The 24158-nt window shown below is 36.2% G+C and overlaps 4 protein-coding genes across 9 annotated transcripts; all 4 read right to left on the bottom strand.

Annotated features, from left to right (window-relative positions):
* Positions 1-1239: 1239 nt before the first annotated feature.
* On the bottom strand, positions 1240-5270 carry LOC122275365. Of its 4 annotated transcripts, none has more exons than XM_043084386.1 (9): positions 5016-5270; positions 4549-4752; positions 4151-4298; positions 3780-3850; positions 3613-3666; positions 3419-3522; positions 2747-2854; positions 2471-2576; positions 1240-1490 (listed from the first exon to the last, which is right to left on the bottom strand). In XM_043084386.1, the coding sequence occupies exons 1-9, from the start codon at positions 5125-5127 to the stop codon at positions 1396-1398; spliced, it is 1002 nt and encodes a 333-aa protein (XP_042940320.1). In that variant the 5' UTR covers positions 5128-5270; the 3' UTR covers positions 1240-1395. The 4 variants fall into 4 exon arrangements, with proteins under 4 accessions (XP_042940320.1, XP_042940319.1, XP_042940322.1 ...); XM_043084385.1 differs by having other exon boundaries at positions 3419-3531; positions 5016-5268; XM_043084388.1 differs by lacking the exon at positions 2747-2854 and having other exon boundaries at positions 5016-5267.
* A 578-nt stretch (positions 5271-5848) lies between these two features.
* Positions 5849-13134, bottom strand: LOC122277519 (probable glutamate carboxypeptidase AMP1). Of its 3 annotated transcripts, XM_043087521.1 has the most exons (11): positions 11811-13134; positions 11085-11209; positions 10408-10603; positions 8768-8920; positions 8566-8634; positions 7805-7892; positions 7270-7353; positions 7069-7157; positions 6764-6877; positions 6455-6589; positions 5849-6187 (listed from the first exon to the last, which is right to left on the bottom strand). In XM_043087521.1, exons 1-11 carry the CDS (start codon positions 12744-12746, stop codon positions 6005-6007), a joined length of 2172 nt encoding a protein of 723 aa, XP_042943455.1. In that variant the 5' UTR covers positions 12747-13134; the 3' UTR covers positions 5849-6004. The 3 variants fall into 3 exon arrangements, with proteins under 3 accessions (XP_042943455.1, XP_042943456.1, XP_042943457.1); XM_043087522.1 differs by lacking the exon at positions 11085-11209 and having other exon boundaries at positions 10408-10650; positions 11811-13131; XM_043087523.1 differs by lacking the exons at positions 10408-10603; positions 11085-11209 and having other exon boundaries at positions 11811-13133.
* Positions 13135-16080: 2946 nt separating this feature from the next.
* LOC122275149 (amino acid transporter ANT1) lies at positions 16081-18843 on the bottom strand. Its single transcript, XM_043084114.1, has 3 exons — positions 18497-18843; positions 17494-18141; positions 16081-16567 (listed from the first exon to the last, which is right to left on the bottom strand). The coding sequence occupies exons 1-3, from the start codon at positions 18713-18715 to the stop codon at positions 16166-16168; spliced, it is 1269 nt and encodes a 422-aa protein (XP_042940048.1). The 5' UTR covers positions 18716-18843; the 3' UTR covers positions 16081-16165.
* A 580-nt stretch (positions 18844-19423) lies between these two features.
* LOC122275150 lies at positions 19424-22303 on the bottom strand. Its single transcript, XM_043084115.1, has 3 exons — positions 22158-22303; positions 22006-22070; positions 19424-20513 (listed from the first exon to the last, which is right to left on the bottom strand). The coding sequence occupies exon 3, from the start codon at positions 20500-20502 to the stop codon at positions 19702-19704; it is 801 nt and encodes a 266-aa protein (XP_042940049.1). The 5' UTR covers positions 20503-20513; positions 22006-22070; positions 22158-22303; the 3' UTR covers positions 19424-19701.
* Between the last annotated feature and the right edge of the window lie 1855 nt (positions 22304-24158).

The following is a 24158-nucleotide window of genomic DNA, read 5'->3' as shown; positions in this document are numbered from 1 at the left end:
TTCTTCTTCCCTTTTTGTCTATTTTTTAGATCACTTTTTGGTTGGAGATGGGCCTGTGGTCTCGATGGTTAAATCCCCCATTCTGGTGGTTGGAATGTGTTAATAGGATTATTGATCCTTCCAAGCTTCATTTGGTTGATCCATAGATATATTTAGTGGAAGGTTGAAAAAAGGATTGAGTTTAACGATTTGAGCTGATTTCAACAGATTCAAAACTGTTTCTATTTTTTTCTATGTTTAACAATTGAGTTTTTTTTTTTTTTTTAATTTCTTGTACAAAAATATAATATAACTAAATTTTCATTGTATTCAATAAGAATGGTAGAAAATTTAAAAGATAAAACAAGTAGTTCTTTATTTTTTTTAGTTAAAAAAAAAAAAGGAGATGAATGTGCATTTTGAATTAAATTTGGAGTTATGCATAAAATACTATATTTCTCATGTGCTTACAACTTAATGATCTTTATTTTTTCGTACAAAAAAAATAAACAATTGAAGTCAAATATACAAATTATATGTTTATTGAAACTATTTGGATTCATTTCATATTTTATTAAAATTAGCCAATAAATGTATACTTTATAATCTTTTATACATGAAATTAAATGCATTAATTGCATTATATATATTTTTTAATTTTTTTTCTTTATCAATATTGAAATAATCAATTTGGTTATAAAAATAATAATAATCGATTCATAATTGTTATGAATAATTTGATTCATTAAATCAGTACTTGATTCTAAACTGATTTTCATTTATCAAGTCTTGATTTGGGCTGGATAATCAAATGAGATGAATTGAGAAATTTATAAATAATAATGAAATAATCTGTGAATAGTAATAAAATAATTTAAATTGTGATTTTTATTAGATATTGAGAAATGAGAGAAAAATAAAAATATTATAAAATTAGTATATGATTTTGATATATTTTTAATATAGTTTCTGTTTTAAAATTTAAAAAACGCATATTTTTTTATATTTTATATGAAAGTTTGAGAAAATTATTTGATAGCGTCGGTGGGGAATTTTTCAACCAAGTCAATTCTCCCCAAAACCAACCATTCATATTCCTAGGTGGGTGTAGGGTTCTAGCAAGAATGAAGAGAATTTCTATTCTGACGTGCCGATGTGGTTGTCTTCTAGCTTTTTAAGGGAAAATGACGGGATTGAGAATGGCGTCCCCAAATTGACCAATGCTGTTTCGTTAATTTCTTAGTTAAAAAAATAAATAAATAAATAAATAATCTTACGTTTATTGATTATTCAAGTGACAAACGGAATCTTGTATACACACGCTCCATTATTTAATGCTAGGCACCAAATGGGCAAGTACGTAACACAAGTTAAATCTGATGGCAGGATTACAGTTTATATATTGGATTGTCTCATCTACAAAACTCGGTAGGATATCAATCCATCAATGGTCTCTACAACCAACCGATTCATGCGTACAAGTAACAGCAAATAAGATCTTGCTTTAGGTCCTGAAACAGTGCAAAAGTGACCGCCTGTGTCATTAGTCTTTCTTTTTTTCAAAAATAAAATTCAACTTCGATTTAACAAAACAACAGTTATTTGGCAGATTTTTAAGGCTTCGACAAAGCGTATTGACAATTTAACCATGCAAATCCAAATGGCCAAGTGCCGGTTAGGATTGTAACCGGTCTAATTTGGTTTGATTTTAGACAAAATTTAAAATCAATTTTATATGTATTGATTTTATATTTTTCAAAATTGATTATGCAATGATTATCCTCCTAAACCGATACTCTAATTTTATCAATTTCTAGTTTATCCCATTATTTGGTTTTAATATACTATATTAGTATATTATAGTATATAATACTATAGTGATAATATATTATAATTGTATTATAGACTATAGTGATATAGTATTAGTATAATTATTAATATGCAATATATAATATTAGTATAACTATTAATATAATAAATTATGGTGATATAAAATTTTAAAATTCAATATCATATTAATTAGTAATTTTCTAATATAAAACTATTTTATATATAATTATATATTATATATATAAATTATATACAATATAAAAAATTAAAATATATATGTATCGGTCTGGTCTGATCAGATTTTAGGAAAAGGACAACCGATTTAAAAAAAAATAAAACCATACTAGACTAAATCAAACTCAATACCGGACCAAATCTACCAATTCGATCAGGTCTAGTCTGGTTTACTGCTTCACCGATTTTTTTTTTACACCCATAGTACTGGTGCATGATAACTGATTTATGTTGAATCAAACTCTATGACCATGAGCAGTGGACTCTTTATGAAAAAAGGGACGGCCTTTCTTTCTTTCTTTCTTTCTTTTTTAATTTTTTGGTTTTTTGTTATTAAAACCCCAGGCATACTTTGGATGGCCAATATTTTTTCACTTAAATTGATCAGGATCTATAAAACAGTAAGAAAGTGAAAGAATAGACGTACCCAACCCCAATGATGATATTTCGTCTTGGTGGAAGTAGTTGCTTCCCTTCGTTCTCTGTTTTTTGCTCAGGCTTGAATTGATCTTCTCGACAGCCTCAAGTAGATCCTGCAAGGTCAAGTGGAGCAGAATATCAACGACCAAACGTCATTTTAGGAGTTCTAAACATAATTCACGTATAATAACGATGATTATTGATTAATACACTAATCCTACTGGGAAGTGATTATATAGGTTCAGAAGAAAGCAAGAAAAAAGAAGCGCGTCGGCATACATCCATGAACAGTAGCACGCTTTATACCACCAAAGGCCGGCTTAAACAGATGGTCATTCAGTTGTGTCGGTATGAAAGCAAGAGGGCAGAGCTGATCTACTTTAGAAAGCAGCTAATCATCCAGGTTAGTCGGTGGAACACAAATATCCAAATCTTGGATGAATCGTAGAGCATTCCTAAGTTTTCTTTTAGCTACTCAAGAACCTCCCAAATTAACAAAATATTGTCTTATTAGGCAGGAAAAAATAAAAAGTTCACGGGAATTTGAAAATTTTGGAGTGTGCGATTGGGACTCCATGAAAATTTAGTCACCAAGTTCAGCCAAACGACTAATTATTAATGTTTTCTTCATTTTCTTATTACGTTAATGCATTCATTACCAATTCTTAGAAAGGTACTTTTAACTCATCTCCCGATCACCACAAGCTCGATTTAAGTGAATATGCCAACCTTACAGCACAACATAGCTAAATAAGCCGGTTCCAACAATATCATTGAAAGCATTCCATCCCAACCCCAATTTTGTTTTCCACCCACCATTACTATGATCTAGTGTATACTGTTGTACTTTTCTTGCTCATAATTTTTTTTTTTTTAAAAGAAAAAAAGAAAGTGAATATGCATGGCTTACAAGCATACTTAAGTCGGAAAAAAATGTTCAAGGACAAATCGATACCTCCCAGAGTGCTAGACCTTTCATGTAAGAAGGAAGACTCTCATAATCATCAATTGATATCTTAATCAGAGGCTTAGGGGCTTCATTTGATTTCTGGTTCACATCTGCTTCCCCTACATGTGAAATGAAGGAATCAAATTTTGGTGTGGCTACCCTTAATTGAAGTCTAAGACAGGCTAGACAGCCTCAATTACCACAAATTGTGCGTTTTCCGTGTTCAGAGTCTTCAGACTCAATCTGACCATTAGCTGCATGAGAGGAGGGCATTAGAAGAAGGAATTGTTGGAAAAGCAGCAGCTAGTTCCTATAGTTAAACTGTGAATTCTAGAGCATTCTTCATTGGCAATTTTTATTCACTAACCTCCAGATGCTAAAGTCGCAAGGCAAGCGTCCGAAAGGCCAAGCTTCTTCAAACTGAGTGACTCGTCTAATCTAAAGAACATTAAGCAATACAAATGATTTCCATATCCTGACCCTCTACAACAATATATCAATAAGAAAAGAAATCTACTCAATTATACCTAGTACATGCTGGGCCTAGTTTAGTTAAGTACTTAAATCTCACTTGGGCGAATCATTTCTCTTTCTGGGATTTTTCCCGAACCCACACGAAGGATTAAAAAATTCAGAGTATCATGAAACTCAAGAAAAATCCCCATCCCACCTTTTAAGATATCTGACTTTGTAATAGATAACTGAAGCATAATAAACAAAAAAATGGTTCAAGGATACAATGCATCTTCTTCCAAACTCTTGATAATAGAACCCGTCGTACAGTCTTGTCCGAAATAAGAAGATGGTGGAGCCAATCCTTCCTTGGATTCCAAGCAAAGCGTTGTAGATAAATCGGGAACCTCTTCTTCATCACTGATTTCAACGTCTGAAGTCCAAACAGTTAAATAAAGCACAAAATAACAATATCAGCGCTATACAATGCTTTAAATAAGATCCCAAAAACCAGCCAATTCTCTCTCTACATAATTATGTAATCCCACACAGGTAACTTGATATTTATTTCTCTGGGTACTCATTCTTTCTCAGCGACCAAACAACAGCAAAGAGGAGCAGAGCCTGAACTGTTTTTTGATAGGTAAAGAATTTTTTTGATAGGTGCGGACCGTAAACCGTACCAGGAACATGGTATCCTAAGCTCTTGAGGCGGTCTTGGAGCTCAGAAAGATCGCTCTGGTTCTTCTTGTAAACCTCGTTGCAGTGGCCCAAAAGCTCCTCGAAAGACACGGTACCGAGGATCATTGAGTCGAGCACGTTGAGATCGCCGCTCGCGCCCGATACTCGGCGGTTCAGGCTCTTTATAAAACTCGATGAAACCGAATCTATCACACACACACACATCCAAAAGTAATAATCAGAGCATGTTTTCCTCAGTTTAGCTGCTAAATTTAAAGCTAGTAAAAAAAGGGAAAAATCGAAGCGTTAATGTTCGATGAAATTTTAAACTCAGAAATAAAAGGAGAGAAGAGAAGAGAGTAGATGCATCCAACACAAAGTTTTAAGTGAGGAATGATTGAAAGAAATCAAGCAATTAGGGAAATAATGGAAGGGCAAGGGAGAGAAAATTGGGGAGGGAGGGGGATACCAAGAGGGATGGGACGGCGATCGAGGGATTGCTTGAGAGCGTAGCAACTCGACTCCAGGTGGTTGCAGAATGAAGCTAAAGATCTGCTCAAGCTACGGATCCCCTCCTCCATTCCTTATCTATCTGCCTCTCTTTCTCTCTCTCTCTCTCTCTCTCTCTCTCTTAACATATATCTTTTCCCTTTGGGATTTCGGAGAGTCGAAACCAGCCTATTCTCCGATTTCTACTGGCTTTTGCGGTTTGAAATCAAAAGAACCGCCTAATGCTATATGCCGAAAGTCTTCTCATTTTGTTGGCAAATGAATGCTTGACATCTGTAGCTCAGTGACCCAATGTTTTTATTTTTTATTTTTTTCTAAACAGTGACTCGTAGTTTCGAACCCCTCTCAGGGCCTCCCGACGAGTTCTTAATGGGCTTGATCGGGGAGGGAGCCGTGTTAATGGATGGAAAAACTTTAACCACACACGAGAGACATGCGGATTTGGAAGTTTTTACCCCAATTTTTAGGACGAATATAAAATAAACCTCACAATATTCCGGTTCGGTTTGACCACTGAAATTTTTGAATTTTAAGATATAATATTTAATATTATTATTTTACAATTTAAAAAAATAAAAAAAATAACTTATTTATTATATTTTATATAGAGATTTAAAAAAATTATAATGATAAGATAAAAATTTTGATTTTAAAATAAAAAAAAAATTTTTGAATTATTTATTAAATATCTCGGATAACATTAGATGTTGTAGAGTTTATTTGATATATCTATCTCTCTCATTCTAAGCTTTAGAATTCGGGTAGAACTTCTAAGGGATATGAATCGAGACATAAAATATAAGCCCATTTTGCATACTTCAATTGCAACACACAAAAACTGCACCACAGACAACAGTAAACGATAGATTATTCCTACTCATATATACAAAGTCAAGGCATATCGCTTTCCCTCTCTTCCCCTATGTGAGAGTTTTCCTATAGCCTTTTTCAGGTGAGTTCCCCTTTAAGGGCTCTGGCAGCTCTTTGTATAGCTCTAGCAGCCCTCCATATCTCATGCTGAATCGCCGCTTTCCTCTCTTTTCTACTCATTCTTGCAGATCCAGATATAGCATCTGCTACTCCTGGGAAGAAAACCAGCTTGCTCTCATAGTCACTTGGAGGCCCATAAATCTACGCAGGAAAAAGAAAAAGGAAAAAGAAAAAGAAAAACAGAATGAGTTGGCTGGTCAATAGGGTCATTTTCATAATTCAGAATAACAGTGGTGCATTGTTCCTTAAACTGCTTTCCTAAAAGTGAAGAGAATGCAAAATCAAGGTCCAATGGGAAAGTTCCCTTCAAAGTTATCATGATACAGAACCTAACTGTTTTTTCTGATCTACACAGCCATCATTTACATTTGGCTCCAATGGATTCATGAAAGGGAAAAAAGCACTTACAAGATGCTTAAACCACTGCCTTCCTTGAAGCCCATCTGCATCCAAGAACCCTCTTTCAGCAAGCATCAGTCGATCATTCAATGCTCGCTTTTTCAACACCACAGAATCACCTGTAGTTTCCTGCTTTTGTAGTATCTGCTCTTCAAAACAAGAAATGGGAAAATTAATTTGTTTTTAAAAAAAATACAAGCAGAAAAAAATTTTGAAAAAAAAATAGAAATAAGAAAGAAGCATAGTGGAGATTTACATGGGAATTTTAGTTAGCTTCACTAATATATGAATGCCCCAAAAAAGGTTTATTGATTTTACCTTCGCTTCATTCTCAGCTTCTTTAGCCGCATATGCAAGTTCTTGAATTGATGTCGTCAGTGGATGTAGGGATACACTACCATCCAAAAAGTTGCTCAAGATGTTTTTATACCCCTGCCCATAAGAGGAAATTATAGTTTCTATATTTAGTCCGAACAAAAATAAAAACACCTATATTTCTAAAGGTTTATACAGTTCCAATTACTTGTTATAATTGATTTATTCCAACTACAACTTAATTAGTCAATATTTCCCAACTTAATGATTGTTTTATTCCTAATATTACCAAAAGATCACGTGAGCACCTGCAACTGATCAGCATATGAGAGGTAATTGAATGGTAGAATAGAATCATCAGCCAGATGAAGGGCCAGAATTCCCCAAATTCCTGCAACTGAGACAGCAGAAAACAGAAATGGCGTCATCTTGAAGAGGCTAAATATTTCATTGACAAATTGCATGTGAAAATCCATTTAAGAACACATGCTGGGAAAAAGACAGCTAACCAGCCACGTGCCGCTGAAACAATGGATCTCCACAATTTGTCATCCAGTTATAGGAGTCAAAAGCCGTGTGATAGACAGGAAAATCTGAATAAGATGGAAGATTCATTACTTTACCAAACTCGTAAGGATCAAAACTGCTAATGAAATATTAGCAAAGTCCAGATTATCACAATGAATTTGTTAATGATTTCTTGATAGATGAATTTGTGTTTTTTTTTTTTTATATGTTGATAGATGAATTTGTTAACGATTTCAAATGAATTTATTAACATTTTTGTATGGGAATAGCTTGAATTAATTTTCTCCAGCTACTGAAGTTATCGTTTAAAGAGCCCTACAAATAGTAGCCACCTTAATCATGGCACCAGCACAAATAGGAGCAAGAAAAGAAATATGGAATTTCATGGTTTTGCTCACAAACATACACTAGAGTTTACCTTCCCTTACACCAAATAAGACAATTTAATTTGCAATATTTGTAAAAGTCCAATTTGTTGTTCTCCTTAAAAGTGAAGTGAACTATAAGAGATTTTACCTCTGCCATAGTATAAATCAACTGAAGGAACCCCCGCGTGTTGCAGGAATGGAGCAAAATCAGAATCCACTCCACTAAGTCTTTGTATCTACAGTCCAATTGTGGTCATAAGACCAATGTAAGTTTCATATCACCCAAAACAGAAAGGTTTCACATCACTTAAAAAAGAAAGCAACAAATATGCAAGAAAAGCAATATAACTTCCATTTCTGCATCCCAAACAAGAAATCAATCAATAGTGCCTTGGTCACTTTTACTCTCAGATATACTGCAGCACCATAAGATGGGAGCAAACAAAAATAAATGTGTGGGTGGGGCAATCTAAGCTTATAAATGTGTCGAATACTCTCTCATTCCTTTTGTTCATTTCTCAATCATCTTCAAGATCTTTAACATCAAAATTCAACTCACACGAATGCTTGTAATTTCAAAAGTGGCTAAAAAACCCTTGTAGAACGGTCTAGGTGCAGGCTTTTGGACCAAGCATATAAGCACACAAGAAATAGATTATCCTTGAGCAATTTTTATGTATACCTTTTTTTTCGATAAGTCAATTTTGATATATACAGAAGACCTAATACAGGTGACCTCTACCATGTCTAGAGAGCTTCCAATAACTCAAGCTTGTCTATCACACTGCTCATGAATCCTATAACTTGATGGTGATTTTTGAATGATGATGAAAATGACTTAGAATTGCCCCTTCCTGATTGTAGACAAGTTTCAAACACAGAATAGAAAAGCTAATAATGCAAAATTACATGTATGCCTATATTTGTTGCAGCCCATCTCTCATACACCGTCGCACCCTCTGAGTCGGGATCCTTAACCTGAAAATCAGTTTGAATAATAATTGAGAGCTGAATCACATCACTCAAAGACCGGGTGTCAGGACCTGTTGTATCATATCTGAAGAGATGATCATTGAATAAATATTTTCCTTTTCCTTTTTATACACTTCACCTTCTTTGTAACCTCATGAAGAAGATTGTCTAGCTGAGGAGTTGCACCAACAAAGAAACCTGGACCTTGAACCGCACAATCTACATTAAGGTACACTACAGCTTTGGGGCCGAGATTGATTAGGTTTTGTTCAACCCACTCAGTGGAGCCTATCTGAAAGAACAAACAAATAGGTAAACAAAATTTAGAAGATGTGACACTAAATTTAGAAGATCCGTTACATCAAAAGTTGGTCAATATAAGTTCTGATGACTAAGCAGATGTTTCTTCAGGGCAGACAGTAACAAACAACATGCATATGCAGACAAACAAGAGTTGGTTCCGTCCTTCCATCTTTGGGCTTTTAAATGGTTACAATCGCCAGCCTGTCACTGACTGATAGATGGCAGCACAAATAGAATGTTTACACCAGATACCATGAAGTCAACAGCCAATTCTCCCTCCAGCCTGTCACTAAGTGATAGGCAGAATCCCAATGAGAATGGATGCTGCAGTCACAAAAAAGTCAATCTCTCCCTCTCTTCCCCTCTCAATGGTGGAAGTTTCTCTGTCCTCACAATGCGGAACTCCAATTAAAAGGACAATTGCAGTAGTTAATGCAAAGCTATAGCTGCAAGGTAGCAATAATGAAGGCAAATGATAGAGATTTTTTTATAGGGTAATGATACTCCTACAACTCGTCTATAACCCATTTTAGAATCAACAAATACAATATGCCACTTTATTAAAAATGAATTCCAATTTTCTAAAAGAAATTATATTTGCAGTCATAAAGCGCACTCCTTTTAAAAAAAAAAAGAGTTAATATAGGACCTACATGAAAAATTAATTTTTTAATAGTCATTCTTTTTCAAAAGAAGTGCGCGGCACTTGCAAAATCTATGATTGTATCTAGCATTACTCTTTTCCAAAACCACCCTTTATTTCATAAAGAATTATAAAATAGTTGTAAAAGAGTTTTAAGTTGATCATTTTCCTTTTTCATATATTTAACTCTGCTAACAAAGTAGGACTGCTAGGTATGATTTCTGCCTCAGTGAGAAATACGTGCATAAGCAATAAGATATTATCAGACATCTATTCGTGATACAATCAGACATGGTTAAAGGATGTCCAGTCACGGATACTGTTATGCTCGTTTATTTTTTAAAACCAAAATTCAAGTAACAACAACGAGATGGACACAATAAAGTTTCTCTCTCTCCGGTGGAAGTTTCTGGGTCACAATGTGAAACTCCAATTAAAAGGACAATTGCAACAGTTAATGCGGAGCTGAAGCTGCAAAGTAGCAATAATGAAGGCAAATCATAGACATAATTTCCTATACATCTAACCCTGCTAACAAAATGGGACTATTCCTAGGTATGACGTCTGCCTCGGTGAGAAATGCGTACATGAGCAATAAGATACCATCAGACATCTATTCCTAATACAATCATACATGGTTAAAGGACATGTTATCACAGATACTGTTGTGTTGGTTCATTTTGGAAACGAAAATTCTAGAAACAAAATGAGACAGATGCCCCTTGTCCCCTCCAACGGTCCAACCCCAACCCTAGGGTACACATCAATGACCAATGAAATTTTGTTTTTCATAGGTAAACATCAATGAACAATGAAAATTTAAAATTACCTACCATCCCAAACTCTTCTGCATCCCAACTGCAGAGAATTATTGTCCTTCTAGGCTGCCAGCCCAAACGCATCAAAAGAGCATATCGACGAGCAATATCAAGCAGGGCTGCGGTTCCACTGTTGGGGTCAACAGCACCATATGTCCATGCATCTCTATGATTGCCAAGTAGCACATGGCGGTCAGGCTCTTCCAACCCCCTTATGACAGCAAAAACATTACAAATGGTCACTACCCTTTTCTCCCCCTAAAAAATGTAAGACAAAAAGTTGACATTAAAGGAAAATTAGAGAAGTTGGGAAGGTGAAAGGAAATAATTGGTAAAGGAAAAGGCAAAAAAGATCAAGTATATGAAGTAAACTTCGAGAAGAAGTAAAAGTAAGGATAAGAATTAAACATGAGTAAATAAATTAGCCATGTTTACTCTCCTAATAAAACCAGATATCATTTCACTGCACTTAGAAATATTATTGGAAGTTTCAATGATTTTTAAGGGCTTCAGACTAAATTTAATAGCCATATTTACTCTCTCAATTCTTCTCTTTTTGATGATGCCCCAGAAGATTTTTGGCTTCGTGCTTTCTGAAAGCAATGACTATAAATAAGCTGAAACCTCCCTAACTTGGCAAATAAACCATGCAGGGATATATCCATGCATGCAGGAAGCCAGGACAAACGTACCTCCAGACTCGAAAGATTTCCTTAGTCTTTTCCTGACTTTTCCTTAAATGCCATTCCCCAGCCAGTCCATGAGAGGGAAAATTATTAGTTGCTCTTAAGCGTATGGATGACAAGGTCATTCCATCCTGTCACAACATGCTACGTCATTAAAATTGCTTATGTAAGCACCAATTTTAATTGGCATAGCATCCTATGATAGGATGAGAGTACCGAGTGTTCATACTCCGGGATGCCTAATTTCTACCCCAACGAGCCTCATGGTTTTGTGGGTGAATCCAAAACCGGCAAACATCAGCCAAACTGAAACTTACAGGTTTTTCAACTGAAACAATCTCAGCCACATACCATCCATACTTGACAAAAATATTAGCTCAACAAGTAAAGACTACAAAAAAAAATACCAACTTTCCCAAAACGTGTACAAAACTTTCTATCCGCGGTAAAAAATACCGAATCCATAACCAAATTAACCACATCACAATTCATTCGTGCCCACCAATGCCACATCCAAAATTAGACCAAACTCTACTCAAACTACCGGTCAAAAGAAGACAATGACAGAAAGAGACACCGAAGTCAAAGACTGTTCTATTCTGACACAACAATCTCCAGCCACATTTGACTTCAATTTGCATTCTGTTTGCAGTCACAAGGCAGATTTCTAACACAGTTTTCTGCCTCATGATGTCTTTAAAGTGACATAACCGAAGCATATATAGTACCAACCTGGTAAGTGAAGTTCAATATTGTGGGTCCCGGGCCGACATGCCCGATGCCGTTGCGCCACTCCGATGGAAACGGTGCGCCCCCTAGCGAGCCCAAGATGACTTCGGCAGCCTCGGCGGACAAGGGCATGGACGGAATTTTGGGAAATCTTTTCAAAACCTCGGTGTCCTCCAAGTCCAAACTCTCACCACCATCAACCCCAGCCCACCCCGGACTCAGTGGGTCCCCCACGCCCTTCATCACGGTTCCTCTCTCAAAACCCTTCCTAAACCCGTCCCCCTCGGCGTACAGTAGCATTGCTACAGCCCCATGCGCCTCGGCCTTTCGAACCACGACCCCTCTGGGCAAATCCCCCTTCCTCGCAATCACCACGCACCCGCTAACGTTCACCCCCAATATCCCCAGCGCACGATAGTCATCATCCGTACCGTAATTAACAAACACCGCCTTAGCGTACGCCGACCCGGACGGCGAGTACGCATGGTAGGGTAATACCACGTCCCGAGTCCCCTGTGTAAAGTCCGTCAAGGGCAGGTCAAGGACCGTGTCGTCGCTAAAATGCGCAGAGAGGGAGGAGTGCACGGGATAAGAGAGGAGGGCTCGGTACTGGGCGGTGCGAGTTTCGAGTCCAAGCTCCTTGAAGTGGGAGAGGACGTAATGGGTAGTGTCGAGGGAGGGTTTGGTTCCGGCGAGGTGAGGATGCTGGGTGAGGGCGCGGAGGTAGGATGCGAGGGTGTCGTTGCTGGCAGAGGAGAGGAAAATCTGGCGGAAGCGGGGAGCATTTTGGGAATTTGATTGCAAGAGTGTAGGGTGCGGGTAATGCAGGGTATAGAAGCCCAGAATGCAGAGGATGAGAACGAGTAAGTAAGTACTCAAGGGTGATGGTTTCGACGTGAAGAAGAAGGTACCGAGCTTGGAGAAAGCCGCTTCGGCCATTTCCAGAAAACTCAAAAAAAAAAAAAACCGAGTTCAGAAAGAGAGAGAGTTTAGGATATGGAGCTGGCGTTATATTCAGAGGAGGAAGCGTCGGAGCTGTTTTGTATGGGAGTTACTAACAGTCTCTCAGTGGGCGTTGCTTTTGTTTTGCTTTGTTTTTGTGCTTTTTTTTTTTTTTTTTTTTTTTTGTTTTTTAAAAGCTCTTACGTTTCCTTTTCTTGTTGCTGTTGATGTTGGTGGCGAGGATATGCGATTGGTCGGATGCGAAGCATGAGTTGTGATGTGCCAGTCAGTGCCAGAAAAGGGGCGAAAACCCTCTTCCTCCTTGTCTTGGATGGATTCTCATTCTATTTGACGGGCTATGGGGTTTTGCTGCTTAGCCGAACAGTTCCCATTCTCTCTTCATTTGTTTTCTTTCCCGGGATATTTATGAAGCCTTTTTATTTTGACGCTATACTCGGGATCATGTGAAAGCGACCCTCTTCAAGTGGATGGGCCACGCACCTTGCCCACGATATATATTGTTTTGTAAATACACTTTCTAAACTTTGCAAAGGGAAAGGAATTTCGTAATAGTATTACGTACATATATAGATTAGACAAAATTAATAAAAATATACTCATAAATTAATGTGTATTCATATAATTCATTAAATATATCTTGCATAACATCAATTCATATCATTTTATAAAATTATTTTTGTGTAATTATTTTACAAAAATTATATTATTTAAGAAAATTATATTTTATAATATTAACAATTCGAAGTTATGATTTATACGCTACAATTCTCAAAAAAAAAAAAAAATAGGGAGTTAATTGGATGTTGATCACTGTATAGGACCCTTAACGTTGCAGAGTTACAGTTACAAAGGCAATGGGAATAGGACCCTACATGGATTATCTAAACTTTGTTCCCTCTACATCGTGGGTTCACGTTCCAGACTAGTTTTTTCATTTAAAAAAGAGAGAGAATCCAAATTCCAAAACAGCGTGAAGTTTCATGGCCCAAAGATGCTCCCCCTGTTAAAGTCTAAAATGAAGTGGTGCAGTGGGTCCTTCATGTTTTAAGAGCTATACGACATCAGCAAGAGGATTTCTGAGCAAGTAGAGGCGGTTTGCTACATAATTTATTCACGCGAGAGGGACAGCCCTACAAACATTTGAGGACACAATACTGTTTTTATATATTTTACTGTGATTGATTATGTATAAAAAAATTAATTAATAATTAATTAATCAGTAGAATATATAAAAAATACATAAAAATAAAAATAACTGTATATATCGTTACTTATTTTCTCAATTCAATGGGATCAGCTTCAGTTGGCTGTGGCTCCGACGAATAATTTGAAAAGAAAAAACACACGCACATTTCTCTCGAAACAAATATAATTACTCTTTTGATAAATGACATTATTAATCTAAACTGGCACAAGCGTATCTGACCAAACAGAACAGAACAGATGTAAGGAGGCGGTGGAACCGAATTTTCTATTTATTTTGTCTTTTTTATTTTTATTTTTGAAGAAGCATTCATGTCTTTTCCAGCAAGTGCTGCCCCTCCCCCACATTATTACTTTGCTCTCAGTGACATCTTTAACAGATACTATGAATAACACATTATGTGGCTTTAAATCCACATAAAAAAGGAATTGTCAGGGTTTTGTCCGAGAAAGACTGAAAAAGACATGAGATATTTTGCCTTTTTTCTGGGTCTTTATTCATCTGTTTTTTGTGAAAAAAAGGAATGAGAATCAGTGTCCCCTTTCCCCTTTCACTTTCACTTGCACTTTGTAATCTACCCTAAAGGCGTAAAAGCAGAGTATATCTTTCATGCCGGGGTGAGTGACTGAGTGGGAAGAGCATTAGCTCTCAAGCATCCATCTGTCTCTCAGTTGAGAAGGATGCATCATATCCAATAATGCAATCATTTTAAGATGCCTTTATTCAGGGGAAAATGATCAGAGGACGGCAGGGTTCAAAAGAGATTTTGAAAGTCCAATACCAGCGTTCTATGGTATCTTCAGATTATCGAGTGATTAGCTAAACTGATTGATAGATGGCGTCTTGTTAATGGGTCGTCTTGCGCTTCTCTTAACTTGGCTGTTACCAACCCTGCCCATGCTCGTTGTCAATTCCCATCTCGGGTTGGCAGGCACCTTGATTTTATTATACCTTTACCAAATAAAGACGTGTTAATGTGTCAAGTCTAATAAGCCCAATGCATATAAATGAAGGCAAATAAATGACTTTAGACACCTAGTGTGGCCAAGATGCGTAATGCAAGAATACCATACAAACAAGGTTGAAATATACAACAATAATTAGAAAAATTATTTATGGAAAGCCAGTGTAAAGGGAAGGCCTCTAAACCGTTAATGATCGTTAGCAAAATTTAATTTGTAAACTAATTTAATTTAAAGTTTACTTATAAATCAGATTTTGATACATCAGTAGTATGGAATGTGTGTCATACATGTCTGAAGCCAAGTGGATTTGGCGAACGTTTATATTTGGTGAACATTTATAGATAGAGAGTCGCGCACGACTTCACCCATTATGAATCATCAAAAAGAATTTGTTCTTGATTGAGGCAAGAAGCTTGCTACACTGCGAGTAGGGCTGCTTGTGTTTCTGCTACCAAAGGATTAGAAGTAAAGTGCCGGGGCGGGACACCCCCAGTGCAGGGCCAATTTAAGTGTCGGTTTGAGACTTGGTTCAAGATGTAGAAAAGAAGGGCTTCTAGTTATAATCCAATTAATAAATTATTCATGTATACATTTCACAGAAAAGTGAAATCAAACTGGGTGATACAGTAGATGGAAAGCATGGAAATAAGGGTATCATTTCCAAAATGTTGCCTAGACAATACATGCCTTATTTGCAAGATAGAAGACCTGATGATATGGTTTTCAACCAATTAGGAGTACCTTTATGAATGAATGTAGGGCCAGCTTATATTTGAACGAGAATGTCGTGTCGTCTAGTGAAGCCTAGAAGAAGGTGAGTTGCGCAGACAGCTTACTTATTTTCAATAGAAAGGAATAGGCAAACCAATCCAACTGGCTGGTCAATCTCAGAGATCTAACAAACTGATCTTCATGACCTAGAATGGACTAAGATTGTCATAACTACCTCTGAATTATTACATTGAACAAGCAGATCATAATTAATAACTAGTATCTCATATAAAAAGAATTTATAGGAAGAGAGAGAGAGAGAGAGAGAGAGAGCAGCTTCACAGCCTTCACTTGCACTTAAGGCCATCCATGTACGATGTATCGTCTTTATATACTTGCACTTATGGCTATCCATATACGATGTATCTCCTTTATATGAAGATTTTTATTATTCTGTTTCAAAATCAGGGCCACCATCCAGACTCATACATATGGGTCCAAATACCCTTCAAAGTTCAAATCCCAACTAGAGTGTTGTAAGTACCATAAGCAGCAAAAAGCAATCCACATGACAAAATGCAAAAATCCAAGGCTCTTTGCCAGAAATGGAGAGAACCACCAAATAATATCAGGTGAAATGTGGTCGGCAAAACAAATGAGATCAGTGCACATAGAGTACTTCCCACAAGTGAGGCAAATATACCAAACCCGGGCACGTACGAGGCCAATAACGCCAAGCTGATCACCAAGATTGCACGACTCATATACATTGCAAACTTCCTTATTCTGGTTGAATAGTCACTGTTGCAGAGGAGGTTCTGAAACCATTTGCTTTTGTCTAAATTTCCTTCCACAATCTCTTTTATTGGGTGTATCATGATTGGGAACGTGAAGATTAGCCCCAAGCACAGGCCAACCTGTTGGTAGACACAGCAAAATTAGTTAAGCTGCAAATGACTGCTTATAACTTAATGATACAGAGGGACATGACATATTGTGCTTAAAAGGTCAAATGGTCAATCAATTCTTTGGTCCAAGTTCAAATCGCCAATTCATGACCCAGCAAATCTGACCCTAACACCTACTTAATTTTCAATTGGACCGAGACAATCAGCCTAGTGAAGGGTGCCACAGATCACTATTTCATCACTTTTTTTTATTTTTTTTATTTTTTATTGTCTCGTGTTTAGAACATGGTTTACAGTGACATATATTCAAAGATAATAATAAGTACATAGGGGAAAATGATGCTAGGACATGAATGGGGGGTTGATTTTATTTTGTTTTTACCTATACTTAAATCTGAAAAGCTATTTGGTTTTCATCAAACAAAGTCTGATCCCACATGCATAGATAGTAGTGATACAGATTTGTTTGTATCAGTATAGACATGCACGCACATATATGTCCTGACATGTTATGTGGCTGTATCTTTCTCAGTGTCCCATGTATCCAACAATTTTATATGATTACATCAATTCTATTTACTCATGCATATAGCAATTATATCCAAACGACAAGATACTCCATGTTACCCCCAATGAATAAAAATCATGGTTCAATAGAGTATAGTCTATGTACATCATGCATGTATTCTTGTATTTATTCCCAAGACCAATAGGTGAAGGAAATCGGATCGTTCAAGTTAGCCCTAAGTTCATACTACAACGTAGATGTTGGATAAGTGAAAATCAAAATATCAGCAATTACGGGCCACATTAAGAGTCCTGTCATCTATAATGTTCAAAATCAGTAATAAACATTATCTTATGTCAATAAAATTAAAAAGCACACATTTAGGTCTTACATCTACAATTATGCACAAGAGATTGGAATACATTACCTGAACTGCTACTGCCCACCAATCGTGGGGCAGATTAAGAATCACGATATCTTGTGTTTGATCACCATAGGCCATGTAACCAGAGAATCCAAACAAAACATACATGAGGGTTATTCCCGTGAAAGTCTTGGCCAGCAATTTTGGGAATGTGGATTTGTCTTTCATTGAGGATTCCAATGCGAGTGTCATACCAAACCCGCCAAAGCAGAACACCGCCATCCCTCCTGCGTAGGATAGTCCTCCCATGTTGAATGTGATTGCCGCCCTATCCCTAAAAGAAAATTCACTTCCTACAAGTTGTTGTATGTCATCCTTCACCACAATTGCCATAGCTAACACATTACAACAATCGGCGAAGATACTAAAAGGTGCTAGAGCTGAGAGACTGCCTATCCATGACAAGCCAATTTCAATTGGTACCAACAAAAATATGGAAGACCCCATGGTGAGGCCATGGCTTTTGAATATCGATGAAAGGTTTTGTCCTATAAATACTAGATATGCCACTGAACCTCCAACTTGGGCAATCAAAATAAGAAATTCTGTTAGATAACCGCCGGTTCTTCCCATGCATTTATAACCCAAGTCGCCGTAGGCTTTCATCTCTGTTGATTCTTCTTCTGATGCCAACTTTCGCCTGCATTGAATCTGTTGACCCAGAGAATTAATTTAAATATTGGACCAGGAAACGTCCCAAAAAAGTGCTGAGTGAAATACGGGTGCTGACTTCATGATAGCCTTGTACGCCTAAATATTCATCGAAATCATTTGAGGGATACGTAAAAATATCAAAGATAAACGACCAAATTCTACATAAGGTATCATGCATGCAGTTATCTGGATATAAGGGTCCTGGAATTTTAAAAAGAAAAAAAATTACAAAGAACTATTTCCCGCGGATATCCCGAAAGAGCATGACTCTGAGTTCTACTAAGCCTGTACTCCAAATCTACATCTGGGGACGAACAAAAAGGGAGAAAGAAAAAGCCGATCATGAACTTACAAGGAGGAACATGCAGTAGTAGCTGGAGAGCCCAGCCACGAGAACGACAATCGAACCGGCAAGCCAACCGGCAGTTCTGAAAGCGAAAGGAAGCCCCAACACACCCGTCCCAACAACGGAGACTATTATGTTTCCTACTGTTTGAGCCATTGAAGCTGTTCCTATCGAAGAAGTAGATTCAAGCAAAGGAACTGAAGCACGTTTTCTTTGTTGCTCCATCGTGAAAGCTCAACCCAGTGAGTTTTCCTCGCTGAACCCGTGCTCTTGCTTTATAACTTGGGTAAAGCAATTTAAACCAAGGGATAGTATTGATCCTAGTTTGGATTTTTTGGGATTTGATATCCACCATCTGAGAGAGCTGTGTTCGATTATAAACCCACCTACTCACGCCACGTCACCAAACGCCACGCTGTTCTGTTCTGGAGTTTTTTTTTTTTGATAAACTATTTTGGAGTTGATGACTGTAAAATTGGTAGTAGGCTAGGCGTAACAAAATAACATGTGCTTTACAATGCGTTAAAGTTTGGGTTCCACTTGCAAACTTTATATTAAAAGTATGAATTGGATTAGATCTCAAAACAATCCGACGTGACCAAACAGTCCGAAGGCTGGAAAAAGCATCTTTTTACCACTCCTAGGAGATATGCACAGATCGGTAATGTTTCTATGAAGTTCAAGCGGCGGTTTGTAGTTTATGACAATTGAAGGCGTCTTAGCTTGATTCATTAATTTCATTTGATATCTTCTGCAGATAACCCAAATGAAATCAGGGTCTGTTTTCAGGAGTCATATCCTTCATGAGGTAGGGAGGATTCGAATGGAATCTTTAGGAATAATGAACTTCAGTATTTGTTTCGCTGGTAACAGAGAGAGAGAGAGAGAGAGAGAGAGAGAGAGAGAGAGAGAGAGAGATTTTTACAAATATGATTTAAGAAACTGGGATTTGAAAGATTAGAACAAATGAAACAGCTGCTGCGTAACAAACTCTCGTAATTTGCAAAGATGTGCATAAAATACACAAGGCAAGCAATTTTCATGTTCAAAATGTTACCGCCTCTTCTACATGCAGCAAAGTACGTTTTCTGTTCTCTCTCTCCTAACCAGTTTTCTGTTCAGACATGTCTTCGACTAAGACAATTAGGTTGCTGCGTTTGAATAGCGTCTTTCTTCCTATTTTCCAATTGCTTCAAGATCCCAGAGACATTTTAGATGGCCTCAAAATAGTAGGGCTGGCAAACACAGTCAATAGCATGTATCAGTTTCCTCCTAGGCCCCACTGCATTTGCACCCATATCTTTGAGCTTCTTCATGGTTAAATTCACCAACTGAAATTTATTAACACTCTTCCTTTGAAAAATCCTCACAAACTGACTCAGTCCAAGCGATGCTAGCCACCTGCTCAAGCCCCCAGCCTTTTGAAGATTCCTCTCAAGATTTGACGCCCTCAGCCTTTGACTCACCAACATTCCGCCATCCAAGAAGCCACTGGGGCAATGTAATAGTCTAGGCCGCTTGATAGCTTTTGAGGTATCAGATGCCCGAAATCTTTTATCAGTTTTTGAGGTGCCAACTTGATCTACCCTGCTCAAGCCCCCTGCTTCCATTCTTGAATCTACCCTCAGTGGCTTGGCTAATGTTGACAAACCTTGAGCAGGGGCTTTTCTTGTAATTTGAATACCCTTTCTTGGAGCCAATGGTATGGACTTCTCTTGTTCATCAACTGACAATATTCTGGGACATATATCAATTGGACCTTGTATTTGGTTGCTCATTGTCTTTCTCAGTATGGCTTGTGGCTGGCTTGGTCCTGGCTTTTGAGTTATCAACTTTTTTGCAGCAGGAAGAGGAGGCACCAAAATGGTGACCCTCTGCTTTTTCACAATCACCCAACCACCTTCTCCTTGCAAATCCAGATCATTATCAGATTTTGATGAGTCAATGTAGCCACTTGGAGTGATATTCTTATTTCTAGGGGTTGCCACAATGTGTTGCTTTGTTCTCACCATCAGAAGACAATCTGCTTGTTATTATAAATCATGCAATACACTCAATATCCCATGTATTGATTTGATGACAACCAATGAAATCAATAATACATTAATGAAATTGAGCACACGATATCTTTTTGACAAGTAAAACAGACTTTTATTCATATCGACATAGCCCAAATACACAGGACATATACAGTTAGGAGCTAAGGATAGACACTATGCACACAACTCTGACACAGTAACAAGTGGATTATACAATAATTATTTTGAGCAAAACAAAACAATTCACATACATGCAAGTACTGTGGAATATGAAGGAAACAAGATCTTTTCCAAATCTCTTGTTTTGATATGGGAACAAATTGAGTAGTCCACTCCATCTGCTTGATCATAAGGCACAGATAAAATGAAGTTCAATTGAACATGAGAAGAACTGTTACAATCTCATTTGTAGAAGTAAAAACTTCAACTTAATGAATCTCACTGCACCATTGATTTTTTAACAAAAAAACCAAGGTCACAAAACAAGAAAGAGGTTGTGTACCATTTGCGATGGCAAACCTATCAACCTTATACAGCTCCTATTTAAGAATCTACTCCCTTCTTCCACTCTATCACTATATGTGACTGAGACCACGGGATAATTGACAAAATTTAATTGAAAATAAAAACAAACGAGTTTCCCACTTTCAGGAGAAATACCGAGCTCTAGACTTTTTCTGCATAAATACTAATCTCACACCAATCGGGAAAAACACCGACCAATGATTATATGGGGCTTTCTGTCATTTATGATGCCAAATTAGAACTGAAGAATTGGCACAATTGGGATCAAAAGAAAACCTTTTGTATTTCTAACATATAGTTGCATGCCAAAGATATGATACTCCAAAATATCTGCCATAAAAAGCATCTTTACATGGTTAATTATTCAACCGAGGTCAATACCACAAACAAGAGCCTGAAAGACAACTACAAATATCCCTTGGTTTTCTCAATTTGAAAATTATTTGCGACTTCTGTAGACAAAATGGTTCAACAACTAACTCCACTGAAGAGCAATAATTTTCAAGCATTCGTACATGTATCCTCGTTTATCATCTCATTTACAAGTGTGGTCCCTTTTCCCTTCAGAGTTTCTTGGTCAAACGTTAAAATTACACGAGCAGGCTCATTTATTGGCTTACAAAGTCACAGTTAAATTAATATGAGCAAGCGCATTTCTTCCCTTATGAGGTCAACTACAAAGCTCTCAAGAATTAGTTTGACTTAAATGAAGCCACAACAGTTGTCTTAAGTTCTTAACTGTCAATGTTGGATTAAAGAAAAACTGTCAAACCTGAAACCCCCAAGTTATTACTAACTCTGCAAAGTGCAAACACAGAGACGGATTCTCTCAGTCACTTGAGTTGCATAACCAGTGAAACTACGAATAGAGTGAACAAAAGCACATTTTTTTGCGATATGAAGGGCATGATAAGAAAATCATGGAACGTAAGAGAGACTCGAGAAAATTACCAGTAGGGAGCTGGGGTAGGCGAATCGTAAATAGTCAAAGCGCTAGACTGAGAGCACCCAAAGCCCTAAGGAACGAAAACCGGAGGATTAGATCGAGATAATGGAAGTGAATAGAAAAACCAAAATGAAACTCAATGCCGTTTTGGGTATACCTTTGATGCGCCCAATCGCCGGAGACACAGCCAAGTCCGGTTCTGAAGTTTGGTTTCGGCCGGTTGAATTTTACGAAAATATGAGTGGTCTGTCACCTTCGCGTGTTGATGCATACTTGTATTTTGTTGTTAAGGCGATAATAAGTCGCTGCCTTTCGGCCGGGCTACGAAAGGTTTCTAACGGCGAGTATAGAACGAAGGTAAAGGGATGCCCCATTAGAATTGACGAATTTTAATTTAAAAAGTTTGTGCATATGAGTTATGAAGTAAATAATAATATATACAGTTTTAGAGTGCATAAATTTTATATATTATTTTTTAAAAATTATTACAAAATTAATTTTTATATGTAAATTTTAGATTTATTCATTTTTTTTCTAAAATGAATGTACGTGACTTGTATATTATAAGACTGTAAATATCAATTATCATATAAATAAGATATTTAACTGAAAATTGAAGGTGAAATCATATCTTCACTATCATCTCAAAATATCTGATCAATGAAAAATTAATTTAATTAATTAAATTATATTAACAAAAAAATCTCCATTTCGAATTCATTTAAAATAAAATTATTAGTTGTTTTTAGTCCCTTTATAATTAACCTTGCCATTTTATTAAATAAAATCGTCATAGAAAATTATACTTTGAGAAGTAAAGTTATCCTATTTATATTCTTTCACTTCAAGACGTGCATAATCAATATTTCATCCCTTCTTTTTTTTTTGGTAGTTATCCCTTCCTTCTTGAACATTAATATCTGCAGCATAGGTTACCTTGATAACTTTTATTTTTGTAAAGATGAAAACAATTCCATGGTGATGAAAAGATAATAGAAAAATGGGAAAAATACCAATAGAAAACTACAAGACATAAATTGTCTTTATCATATTCTCTTCGTATTAAAAAGAAAAGAAATACTATAGTTATAATAAATAAATAAATATCATAAAAGTAAGCTTAGACTTAATGTGATACGTTAAATTTATTTTATATATCATTTAACACCTCATTAGATTTATTTTTATGAATTCATTTTGTGGCCAAAACATTTATTTAAAATGAACTATAATTTACTGATTAATTTAGGCTAAATTTATATTTTCTCTTTCTATGAAAAAAAATATGAGAGAATAAAGCAAACATTTGTTACCGTCATGTTTTGCATACATTTGGGCCGGACTCTCGGCCATCCGGTCTTCATTTTTGAGCCTGCATACATAGAGAAAACATAATGAGCTGGGAGTTTTGATAGAGGGGCTACCCAATCAGACCGGACTTCTCATGTTTAGGCTTGTTTTTTAGGCCCTCAGCCCAAGGAGAAAAATCATCTTACACATTTAATTGATTGTAATATGCAATATATTATGGATTTGTTCAACTCAATCTGCCAGCCAAATGGTTATTAATTACCCATAATATTTATACTAAGAAAAATTATATTCATTATTTTCACATATTACACATCACACTTTTCATTATTTTTTATTTTTTATTTTTATTTTAATTTTCTTAAATTAATTAAATTTTCTACTTATTATTCATATACCACACATTTAGTAAGAGAAAAAAATAAAAAATATAATATATAATGTGTGAGAATGATGAGTAAGAAAGCTGATATACTAATATAGTCTAATATTTTTAGATTTTACTAATGACCCAAATGATTATAGAAGATAATTTAAATATAAAAAAATTAAAATATTTATTAGGGAATAAATTAAATATAAGAATGATTTACTGTTTTAAAATGTATAGTTTTTTTTTTAAATGTGAATAAATCTAAAAAACTCACGGTAAAAAGATTATTTCATAGAATAATATTATGTATAATAGTGAAGTGCAAAAAAAATAAAATTTATTATTTAAAAGTAAATTTTTTGGGAAAAAAAAAAAAAAACACAACGCTTGCGCTATCACAATATTATTTCTCTGTTTTTTAAAGACTTTGCCTTTTTTTTTTTAAAAAAGAAGAGAGAGCAAAAAGCAAAGCCC

Source organism: Carya illinoinensis, chromosome 9, assembly GCF_018687715.1.
Source record: "Carya illinoinensis cultivar Pawnee chromosome 9, C.illinoinensisPawnee_v1, whole genome shotgun sequence".
Taxonomy (NCBI): Eukaryota; Viridiplantae; Streptophyta; class Magnoliopsida; order Fagales; family Juglandaceae; genus Carya; species Carya illinoinensis.
Note: the sequence above shows the minus strand (reverse complement) of the source record. Positions and strands in the feature narration are given on the sequence as shown.